The 12,568-nt window shown below is 40.4% G+C and overlaps 1 protein-coding gene across 6 annotated transcripts in view; it reads right to left on the bottom strand.

Annotated features, from left to right (window-relative positions):
• The window catches only part of NPTN (neuroplastin), a 68,123-nt gene extending 58,771 nt beyond the window's left edge, over nucleotides 1-9,352 (bottom strand). For 3 of the 6 annotated variants that reach the window (XR_004625494.1, XM_034660697.1, XM_034660698.1), the window contains exon 1: nucleotides 9,099-9,349. Coding sequence is in view for 5 of the 6 variants with exons in the window: in XM_034660697.1 (XP_034516588.1) it covers nucleotides 9,099-9,189 (91 nt within the window). In the remaining variant the exon portion in view is untranslated. Of the gene's footprint in view, nucleotides 1-9,098 lie in introns of all 6 variants that reach the window. The other 3 variants (XM_034660694.1, XM_034660696.1, XM_034660695.1) reach the window with 3 other exon arrangements.
• Nucleotides 9,353-12,568: the final 3,216 nt, after the last annotated feature.

The following is a 12,568-nucleotide window of genomic DNA, read 5'->3' as shown; positions in this document are numbered from 1 at the left end:
GCTGTTAAGCATCTGCCTTTGGCTCAGGGCGTGATCTCGGCGTTATGGGATCGAGCCCCACATCAGGCTCCTCTGCTATGAGCCTGCTTCTTCCTCTCCCACTCCCCCTGCTTGTGTTCCCTCTCTTGCTGGCTGTCTCTATCTCCGTCAAATAAATAAATAAAATCTTAAAAAAAAAAAGTTAAAAAAAAAAAGAATGATCTGCATTTTATCTTAAATGTGGTTGGAAAGTGTTCATAATTATTTGGAGTTCTATCCTAATAAGAAGACAGTAACACTGTTAGTAGTACCCTAATTTTGGTATGTGATCACTAGGTTATTTGTCTAAGCGTAGTTCAATGACAGTTCCCTGGAAGTTATTTGAAATCTCTTTATAGTTGCTCTTTTCTAGGTAGCAGTTTCCTGGTTTGCACTAAGGCCATTTATTTCATCTTCCTTGGTGAATGATTTGATATGCAGCATCAACAAATATAATTTCAATGCTGGAGCTGCTACGCTATTTTTCCAGTTGTTCCACAATGGTTTCCAACCTGCTAAACTTGTATAATCAAAAAAACCTCAGTTAAATTTAACATATTCCTTCAATCTATGTTACTTTTGAAAGTCTCGCTGGCTGAGTCAGTAGAGCATGTGACTCTTGGTCTCGGAGTTTTGAGTTCAAGCTCCACACTGGGTGTAAAGATTACTTAAAAAATAAAATCGTTGAAAGAAAGAGAGGGAGAAAAGTATTCAGATAGTCGCCAACACAGGATAAGGACATACTGTTATCTTTTTTCCCTCCAAGCAGTATCTAAAAATGAGTAAACTTGCTACTCTAGGATCTTAAACATGAAAGGCTAATGATTCTTCAGTGATGCTTCTGTTTTCTTTTTCCCTCCTTCCCTGTGGCCAGTGCTCAAGTCATACTGTACTCACCAGCAAAGTGCCTCAGACAACGGCATCAGAGTAAGCATTCAGTTCTGAATAAACAGGCAGTGCTTCTAATCCTGTACTCAACCAATAACTCAAAGGCAGGAGCTAGGGAATAAGGAACAGAAGTTCTAATTTAAAAGGACAACTAAAGGGGCACCTGGGTGGCTCGGGTCGTGATCTGAGTCCTGAGATCCGAGCCCTGCGTGGGGCCCTGGCTTCAGCAAGGAGTGTGCTTGAAATTCTATTCTCTCTCTCCCCCTGCTCCTCCACCCTACCCTCCATGCGCTCTCACTCTTTCTCAAGTAAATCTTTAAAAAAATAAGTAAAAGGGACAACTAAACATAAAAGAAACTTATGCTTTAACTATGGTATTCAAATTACTGTAGCTTCCCCTATGTCCCAAGTTCAGACAGGAAAAAAAAAGGTCAATACTACGTAAGTAATGGCTAATGTGTTAATTCAACAACATTATATTTTCCTTATTTACAGTACATGTTGATATTACTGACAAATGCCTCATGAAAATCCTTAGTGTTTATAATCATATTATTCCAGACCAACATAGCATATAAAAAAAAAAACCCACCCAAAACTACTCCACACTAGAAAATGCTGTTAAGTCTCACCATCTATTAATGAATTACGAAATCGAGCTAGAAGGTCACAATAGTTTTGTTCATATACATTACAGAGTGCAGATACTGTACAAAATGTTACATACTTGTGCATATACTTAGTGACAAATAAAATCTATATTTCTGGATCACAAACAAAAGTGTGAAAGCCTTTTTCTAAAGAGCTTTTATATTTTTAGAATCATTTCAACATAATTGTGAACCAAATTATTTCTATTTTACTAATATAAGCTAATCCTTACTAACTGCACTTCAGCATCTAGAAAATTTTAGTTGTAATGTTAATTTTTCAGGTTATTTTTAAATTAATAAGCAGGAAGGATGTACTTATAACTCTTGAAACTAGATTATGAGTATATGGGAGTTTATGATATTATTCACTCTACTTTTTATATGTTTGAAATTCTAACAAAAATGTAAAAAAGAAAACAAGGAAATGGACCTACTTAACAAATACAAAGAAGTAAAATGAATAAATTTATAAACTTAGACCTGAACACACTGTTTCTAAGGACTATAAATCTAAGAACTTCCTCAGATTTAATTCAGGTTAATACTTAGATTGCCTTGTTCAACTATAACGGAAAGGTTTAGAGGTCTAAGAAAATACACAAGAAACAGGAGAAACAAAGCCATGAATAGAAAACAAACCACCTCAACGGAAAACACAATTATTTAAGTGTGTCTCATTGTCTCTTCATTGCCTCTACAATAGTCAACCAACAGAAAGAACACAAAATATCTACCTACCTGGCAGTGATTTTCATATCTTGAAATGTTTAATTCACACTGGAAATTTTCCCAGTGAGTTTAATATAAGAGCTCTATAACACACCATTCTGCCTTCCTTGAAACAAAAACTACAAATGTTGTCTCAAGTAGGTTTTACAGGTAGTTGGATTTCAAAACAGTGCATGCGTCAAAAATCAGTTTTTCTTATTTCCAAAAAGTAAGTTTCTAAACACTTATTAAAACATAAAGCATTCCCTCCCTAGGCCCTTTACGCATTAGAGGTACCTAAGCTGTAAGGTCAATTGTGTAATTTTAGAACTGGAAGGGAATTTAGACATCATCTAGTCAAAGTGATTTTCAAATACTGTATGAGGAAGAAAAGAAGAATCAATGGCGTAACAATTTATGTAACAAGCACACTTACTTTTTTTTACTGTATCATACTGCATATGGAACATTTTGCCTTGTTAGTATTCTATCAGAAAAGGACTTGACATTTTGTCTTGTACAGTATTCTACATTTAATCACTTTTAGAATGTGAGTATACATTTGGATAGGACTAAAATTATTGGTACAATCTGTAACTTAATGTTTTCTGATAATAGAAACTTACATAATATATATAACCCTGACACTTTCAGAATGATTCCACATCATCTCATTTCTATTTCATTGTCTAGTCAATGGGAAGCAATACTTGGGTATAACGATATAAAAGTAAGGTAAAACAAAGGGAAACAAAGCCTATCAAAACTGATATATTTCTGGAAAATACCATAAAATATACCACAAGCCTCTAGTAATTAGGATTATTTGGAAAGAAAGCCAGTTTTAAAACATTCCATAATTGTTTTCAGAAATGCAAAAGAAAACCATTCACTACTTTTTAATACAAGGAACTTAACACAAGATGTTTCCATCAAAGCTGACCACAATCTGTTTTAAGGAAGAGATAGGACTGGGTTTTTAGAACTTCAAACATAACAAAAACAAGAAACAAAAAACCAGCAGGTGGGGAGGAACATTAAACCTGTCTCCCACTAATTTACTGTATGCAAATAAATGTAGATACTTATGAATTCTTTAAACCCCATTTCTACACAGACCAATTAAAAGTTCTGAGCCAATCAGGTCAAAATAACCTCGTTAATCAGGTCTGATTAATAAATGTGTATCTTTGTATTTACATAAAAACAAACAAAAAAGGCCTCTCTCACAGTTTTAGATAACATAGTAAACTGGAATTAGGTACAAATCTTGACTCCCTCTCCTAAATTGAATAAATTCTTGAAAAACAGACATTTTATACAGAAATAATGATTTACATAAGATCACCGCAATATTTCGCTTTAAACTCAATGAGAGGTCCATATATATGTCTATAAAATCGAACAGTTTATAAATCAACTAATTTTACTGGAGAGGTTTCCTACCTTCCCAAAACTAATCCTTACCAACTAAAATCAGGAATTCTGAAAAAAAAATTTCACAAAAACCTCACAAACAAGTTTAAGAATGCATTATCTAAGATGCTTAAAATTAAATTCCATGTCATCAATGGCATTTTTAAAAATTCATGTAAAATGATAATGTTTTGTTTAAAGAGACACACTGAAAGGCAAGCCAACTGTTCACAGGAGGTGATTTTTATACCATTTTTTAAAACATTGATGTGTGAATTTATTTTAGAGGTCCCTGCTCTGTTTCTTTTCTGACAGATTCTATTTTTCCAGATGCTCCTCAAATGAAGATTTATTCCTCAATCTTACATCCTACTTTTCTCCTTGTACTACTGTAGCCTTACTTGTCTTTGCCTTTCTCTTAGAACTTCATTCTCTACTTCTGATCCTGTCCAGATTGTGCTCTCACTGTAAACAAAAATGGAATAGATGCAGAAAATTTTTCACAGAATTCACCTCTTCCAAAACTTATTTGCATAATTTTACTCAAACTTTAATTGAACATCTGCAAAACACCCAACATAGTCATTGTTTTTCTACACTTCATTTGTGTAGATGTTAGCTACTTGTTACCTTCCCAAACTGTCTTCTAAACAAAAACTTTCACATAGATCCAGCAAAGTATCAGATTTTACATACATCTTACTTTGAAAAAGTACCTCAAACTAAGTGAATGAAAACATGTCCAAATCGTTGGAACACTTATCTAGTCATATCTGTTCATCTTTGCAAACCCAGTTAAACAATTACTTTTATTTAAAAAAAAATAATAAAGACAATACAGTAACATTTTGCCTTTTACTAACGTCTAAAGATATACTCTAGAGAAAATATTTCACATCAAAATTGTATTGAGGAAAAAGAAAGGGGTTTCTTCAAGGCAAAACAGTCTAATTTCTCAAGAGGATTTGTATAACTCACTCAAAGTCAGACCTGCAACGATCTTCACTCTTAATTTGTGGCAAATGCTTGGCCTGTGCAGCACACTGATATTTAAGGGCTTTTATTTCCTTTCGTTTTCTTAAACCTTGGTTTAAGAATTAAACAGGTCAGCTCTATTAAGTCTGATCAGCTCTATTAACAGGTCAGCTCTATTAAGTCTGACAACACAAAAACCCCATCTGCATCTCTTTCTAATTTGAGACCAGTAACCTTGAAAAACAAAGACTAAGAGCCCAGGAAGGATCCTGACTTAGTAAAATGGCCTTTCCACCAGAGACCCAGGACCAATTTTTCATGCCTAGGTGCTCGAGTCTATTAGTAGTGACACTTGTCAGTTGCCTGAGAGACTGAAGGCTTATAATCTCCTTAGGAAATGCTTTATTCCAAGGCAAACTATTTCTTCTGGTCATTTAAAATCTTATTTGGATTAATTATGTTAAGATTCCTTACTTGACATCTGGCATGTCATTTGCACCACAGATGCTATAGGTAACATCTGCCTTCTGTCACTCATTTCGGTTCACCCAAAGAAGAGATGTACAATCAATAGCAAGTACATGCCTAAAAACATACTCAGGGAGAGAAAACTGCCAAACCACTGAAGCAAACAGCACTTGACAGAAAAGAAAAAGATTTGTGAATCTTCTATTGCTAATACTGGCACTGTTACAAATGACAATGTTCGCAACTATCTAGTATCACCCAAGCAAAATGGTTTCTTAAAATTTTGCTCATTGATAATAAAATTCATTAGACTCCTTTTCTCCCACTAAGCACTGTTAATTATCCCACTTCATATTTTCAGTATGAATATACTGCATTTTTACACTCCACTCCACATTCATTCATTAGTTAACATCTCCAACACCCCCACTACGTGCCAGGCACTAACCTCCACTTCTCTTTTCCACAACAATGGGATTCTATGAAAAGATGATACCTAACCCATATGAAAGATATTTAGTTCACTGAAAGAAAAAGGAAGGCATGAAATCTCCCCGACAATGAAAATATAAACTTCCTCACCAGAATTTGCAACTGCAGACACAGCGCAGCTGGTCACTTAAAGTTACATAAGCACAAATCTCTCTGTTCAGGGCCTTCAAAATGGCCTACTTAATTTTATTCAAGATAGTGAACAGCATTAACTATTAAGTGCTCAACATATACATGATGAAAAACAAGTAATAATGCTTTTTAAGGGATAATAACAGTAACAGCGAACACTTACTATAGTGAGCAAACATTTAGTACATATAGTTACTGTTATCCTACATAATGTAGCATATGGCACATATAGTAACATATAGTAACATATGTTACATATAGTAACAAGTGTTACATATAGTAAAAATTCACTCCCTACTAAAACTCACTATATGCCAGGCAGAAATCAAAGTGCTTTATAGCCATTACCTCATTTAATCTTCGCATCATCCCTAGGAGATTGGCATTATTATAAACTTCCTTTTACAGATAATAAAACTGAGGCTTGGAAGTATTAAACACTTTATACAAGATCCCTTAGCTAGAAGAGCCGGGACTCAAACCCAGGTCTATAGGGATCCAAAGGCTGTGCTCTTGATCACCATACAATATCACTTGGTTTACCCTCATTCAATTTTAAAGTCTGAAGTTTTTCAATGTCTGATCAGAAAGGTTACTTTTTAAGTTACTTTTTACTTTTAAACAAGTTTCCTCCTTTAAAATGAATTAGATCTTTCTTGATACATACAAAAAAACCAACACCTTAACCAAGGATTTTACTTTAAACTGTGGTCCTAAAAGTCTAAAAGTTGGATGAGAAAGTCTACCTGAATGAAAGCCCTGAGTCTCTATGGTAATGGGTCACAGCTGAGAAGCAAGAGGCCATGAGTGTCATCAGTCCAAACAATTCATTTTAGGAAAAATGAAAGAGACCTTTTGAAAAACACTTATAATCATTCTAAACTACCACATACCTAATCCAAAAACACTTAGGTTTGAGGGTTTTTTTCCCTAAGTCATCATTTTAAATAATCTAACATTTTGACGTCATACAAAGCATAGTATCCATTTCTGATGCACCGTAAGAAAATACAAACTCCATGACAAGAGGTCAGACTCTTGCAGGGCTATTACCAGTTGAAAGCATGAATCTTATCATAAAACATAGAAAGCTATCAAATGGCATCCTTACCTACACACACACAAAAAAAACCCCAGCCATTCCTTTCTTAAATTAAATTTACATCCATTTGGGTCAACTACAGGGCTCAGCTTCACTTCACCAGTCAGGTCATATGACTGAATTCAAGCTCATTTCAAGGAAAAGCTGCACTATGCCATATTTAGAACACATATCACTGAGAATAGCCAGTCGAGTCTTTGGTAGGCCTATCCAAAAACATTGCTTTAGTTGCTAAGAAACTACAATTTTGCCGTATTATAAATCATTGAAAGAAGCTAAGCCATAGCAAAGAGATTAAACATGCTAAGATCAAGAATCTCTCACCTATCATGCCAAATGACACCATGCTATTTCCACAAATCAAATAGCTGAAATTAGTATTAGGCTCCTTCAAGCCATATTGTTAACACAAACTAAAAACTGATGAGACAAATCAGACTAACTCTACCCCGCCTTCCACAGTGGCCTCATGCTTGGGAGGAAACTGAAAAATACCCAACCGACTTCATATATTCAATGCTAGAGACAGAAAAAATATTTCCTTCCTGACCCCTGCAGTGATAATTCAAGGCCATGAAGCATACATAAGACTTGATTAGTGCAATCTGGTACAAGAAACACTTACATTGAACTGATGGTGCTTTTTCTATCCTTTATTGATATATTTTCACTGTAATCTTCAGCATTTTAAGCCCAGACTCTCCATAGAACCCTTACCTCCATTGGCTTCATCATTGATTTTTTTAAAAATGAAAGCCATTAAATTCCAACTATTTTAAAGAGTAATTTTAAATTGTTCCGGTATAACGGGACACTGAAGAATTGGCAAAAATAATTTCTAGTTCACTCTCTAGTAGGGACTTCTCAAATTCTTTCCTATAAAAATATTTTTAAACCTCTTAAAGGCTGTTTCCACAAAAGCAGAAACTAGTTCACAGTACCTCTGAAAGATCAATTCAGCAGCTGAATTGAAACACATCTTCACCAGTCAGAATATTTTTTGTCTTGATCCCCCATCACAGTGATTTCCCACGATTTCTCTGTCTTCTCTAAAGAGCTTCAGTTCAAAACCTAATTGTTTCCACTATACACTGCACCCATCTCAGGAACTACTTTCATGGTCCTCAGAAATAATGTCTGTTCTGCTTTGAAACTTTCAAATCTTTAAAACCCACTTCCTCCATCTCCCTCTCCCCAGTCAGATTCAGTCCCACCACTGCAGTTCCAGTTCTGTGTCTCTGCCTTCCCAAAGGCCCAAACAATATCATACAGCACTCGCCACAACTCAGCTCCTCCCGTCCCTGATATATCCTCCACACTGCAAACCAACATTACACCCCCGGCTTCCTGCATTTTACTCCCTTCCCTTATTTTGTCTTTCCCCCACCCCCATCTCTGTACCCAGGCACCCTTTTTGCTCTAATAAATATTCCCCCTACCTCAGTTTCAACGCTTTCTCCCCATCCTCTGCTCATTTTTCCTCTCCTTATTTAGAAACTCCTTTTTGCTCTCCCAACCACTACCCTAGAATGCCCAACACTCCACCCTCCTTAGCAAACCCAGCCCTCTTCCATCTCGTTTAGAGCCACAGCTGCTTCGCTTTCCAGATCCCTTACTGCAGTCAACCCACTACCTTAGCTTTCCACCTACCTTCCCTCCACCTCCATATCCAAGGTTCCCTGAGTCTTTACCCCTCCTTGGGGCTCTAGTACTCTGCTCAGTATTCTTTAGGACTCCCCTCCCCCCAGAGTCTCCCTTATTTTTTAAGGATGTCACCGGTCTCAGGGGCCCCCGTAGACTCTTAGACGACCCCAGTGCCCGGGACTCCCGTTCTCTTGGGGTGCCTGGCTGACACCACTCCCGTCGCCTTAAACACAAATACCTGTCTTCTACCGCCTCTTTAAAAACTGCGCCCCCTCCTCATCCGCCCCCGCTACTCCAGCTCCTCACGTCGGCTTCCCGGTGCCCCCCCCCGACTCGGAAAGAGGAGCTCCACGATGCGGAGCCTCTAAGTCAGCAACACCTCAGGCTCCTAACGGACGCCCCCACCTCTCGGACCGGCGCCTCGTTCGCACACCCGCGCCTCTTCGAACTCCAACCAGCATCTCCCCTCGGGTGCGCAGCCCTTCAGACTCTCGACCGGCCCTCTTCCCCTTCCTCCGGCACCTCCTCGGGCCCGGGACGGCCTCCTCAGGTAGCCGGCGTCCCTCGGCCCCCGCCCGGCCCGCCCCCGGCACCCCGCTTACCGTTCTGAGCGGCGCCTGGCCCTGGGAGGAGGGAGCCAGAGACCAGCAACAGCGAGAGGGCCAGGGCGCTGGGAAGCGACGAGCCCGACATCCTCCCTGCGGAAGACCGAACAGCGAATGGGCCAGGGCCGGGGCCGGAGCCGGGGCCGGGGAAGGGAGGGGAGGGAGGGAGGGGGCGGGCGAGTGCGCGAGGGAGTGAGCGAGGGAGGCAGCAACAGCTAGGCTCCGTCCTTCTCCGTCCTCCTCCTACCGCCGCAGCGCCCAAGCCTCGCGAGAACTTCTCTCCGGGCCGTGGGCGGCTAAGGAGAGACGGCGGCAAGGCTCGCGAGAAGAGGGGCCTCGACTGATGCTCCCGCCCCTCAGACTCGGTGTCCCGCCCCTGCGGAGGCTGATTGGCCTAGAGCGAGATGGGTCACGTGCCAAGGGCTCCTCTGGCCACGTGACGGAGCGAGGCGGGGCTCCTCCACTCCCTTGGCCCTGGGGAACCGTGGACTGTGGTTCTGCTTACCCTCTGTGAAACCGGAGCGCCCATAAATAAGAGGAAGCTTTGAGGACACAACATATTTCCTCCTCTCATCCTGCTTTTCATTTGTTGGAGCGCTTGGCCGCAGAACTTGATGCACCACCACCTTTTTTACGCCTTCCTCTCATTGTCTCCAATCAAAGTCCTGTTCTGTCTTCCTTCTGGACTTTGACCTTAGATCCCTACAGGCATCTGGCTCCAACCTTCCTCTTCCACGTGTTTTAATCTTTCAGGCGTAGTGATCGCCTTCCCTTGCCCAGTATTACCTTGTGCTTCCGGCTTCTACATTTGCTCCTGCCGCTTGAGATGTCCTCCTTTTCCGCACCCTTCTCCTCCTCCTCCCCTATTTTGACCTTATTTTAGTTAAATCGAATCTCAGGGCCTGAAGTTCAGCTAGCCTAATTGCGCATCCATAGGCACTAAATTCTACAAGGAAGTTATCATGTATTAACTTACATGAAGATCTTCAGAAGCATTTTTATGCAGCGAACATTTATTGAGTACCTGCTGGGTACCAAGTTTTCACATCTGCTGTGAAACCCAGATGAAAATATTGTCCCCATTTTTACGAAGTTCACAACCTAGTCTAACAGAGGAACAAGGAAGAGGACGAATGACTGCAGAGCAAAACGACCCATAGGAAAGGAGCCTCCGAAGCGCTCTGCAGTGTGGTCACTACTGTTTGCATGGAATTGAGAAATGCACTTTTTAAGAGTATTTTTTTGTACTGCTATCAGCACCGTCAATCCTTGGCCAACAAAGGAGTTTCTGTAGCTTAGCTCATCTCTGAGTCAGAGCAGACATCCTGGGGAGTCGTCTGTGGAGTGAGATTGTGAGAAGACAAGTAAACAGTCCTGGTGATCTGACTCAATTCAAAGATAGAGCTTGGGGAAGCAGAAGGAAGGAACACTCACCAAGACCCTCACAGGCTCAAGCCAAAGTAGTCACAAGCTTTCAACATGAACTGGACAGCTGGTGGTTCCAGACTGAGCTTTCTAACAAACACTGGGACTACAACTGTGGCATGTTGTTGATGGAAATGAAAGCAATACCCTCCGAGACCTTAGGGGTGTGTGTGTGTGACCAAAAGGTTGGCAGGTATCCTTTGATAAAGGCCATTCTGCAGGCAGCTCTGCATGTAAGACTACAAGGCTGTCTGTGGTGAGACAGATTTTTGACTAGTGGAAGTTTGGTGGGATGCAACCATAACGGTAATCAACATCCCCATTTAATTAGGGAGCCTCATAACAAGGGATCCTTGCAAAATGATTGTGCTTATTTTGTGGGTAGGGAAACTGAGGCCAAGAAAGGTGTGACCTGCCCCAGGCCTGAGTGTTAGTGGTAATCATTAATACCAAACAGTCTGGTTTAACTCCTTCTGGGCTCATGGCAGGAGTGCATTTCCTTGGCCCCTCGAAGTTGGGAGTGCATATGACTTACTTCGGTGAAATATGATAAATGACAGCCATCATTTTCAAGCAGAAGCATGTCATTGCCATTGCAGACAGTGTAGCATGCTCTTTTCCTTGTGTGGAGATCAATGATGGTGATGGTGAAAGCATCTGTCAAAATGAAACTTACAACAGCCTGGGTCTGCCTCAGTTAGCACAATAAGCTTAGGCCTCCTGCCAACCTACACAAAGCAGGTAATGTCTGTTGAGTTAAGCTACTGAGATTCAGAGGTATTTTCTCCTAACTATTCTGGGGGAAAATGAAATTCAAGTCCATCCCACTACCCCCATGACCCCTATTAGCTACATGGAGTTGGTCAAGTGACCTGATCTCCCCCTATTTATCTGTCAAATGGGGCTAATGATAGTACCTACTTCATAAGATTATAGGAGGAATAAATGATCAATTTATATGCAATGTTTACATCAGTTTCTGGTGTATGTAAACACTCAAATGTTGATTATAATGACAATAAATATTGCTGCTGCTGCAGTTCTAACTCCAGCCCTATGCTCTTACCACAACGTCATGCTACTTAGAACAAATCATTTGGGGGAAAAATTTTTTTTTAAGAATTTATTTATTGGGCTGCCTGGGTGGCTCAGTCATTGAGCGTCTGCCTTCGGCTCAGGGCATGATCCCAGAGTCCTGGGATCGAGCCCCACATCAGGCTTCTCCGCTGGGAGCCTGCTTCTTCCTCTCCTATTCCCCCTGCTTGTGTTCCCTCTCTCACTGGCTGTCTCTCTCTGTCAAATAAATAAATAAAATCTTTTTTTAAAAAAGAATTTATTTATTTATATGAGAGGAAGAGAGAGAGAGCACAAGAAGAGGGAGGCGCAGAGGGAGAGGGAGAAGGAGACCCCCTTGCTGAGCAGGGAGCCCGACGCGAGGCTTGATCCTAGGACCCCGGGATCATGAGGTGAACCAAAGGCAGACACCTAACCGACTGAGCCACCCAGGTGCCCCTGAGGGGAAAAAAAGTTAAGTATGGTGTTACCATCAACTCTCAAAATCTGCAGTTATGAGGACTCCTTTTACCCAGGAGAAAGTATCATAAAACTCTACATGATAGTAGCTGTACTTTCTAGACCTCTTTTGCTGGAAAAATACATGATAACTAAAACCTTCCAATAGTTCAGTAACCTCTTTAAAGGAATTTAGGAATTTGTGTTTTGTTCTTTTTTTTTTTTTTTTTTTTTTTTTTTTTTTTTTTTTTAAGATCTACAGACGCTTAGAATCTCTGTACAGGTAAGCGCGGCTGTGTGGAAGGATGGCTGAGCTCCTTGCAATATCTCACAGGAGCCGTAGGGGTCCTCAGCGCTCAGGCTGAGATGAGACACGCTTTCCTGGCCTCCAGGGATTGCTTGGAGGTCCGCTTTCCGCTATTGACAGCGCCTCCTGGTGGCAAGACCTATAATAAAGCATTCCCAGTTGAAAAGTTTCTGGTGGTTTTGTTTGGTGTGGTTCATTGGTCATAGGAAGGATGTCAGTAAGA

The sequence above is a fragment of the Ailuropoda melanoleuca genome, chromosome 5, assembly GCF_002007445.2.
Source record: "Ailuropoda melanoleuca isolate Jingjing chromosome 5, ASM200744v2, whole genome shotgun sequence".
Classification (NCBI taxonomy): domain Eukaryota; kingdom Metazoa; phylum Chordata; class Mammalia; order Carnivora; family Ursidae; genus Ailuropoda; species Ailuropoda melanoleuca.
Note: the sequence above shows the minus strand (reverse complement) of the source record. Positions and strands in the feature narration are given on the sequence as shown.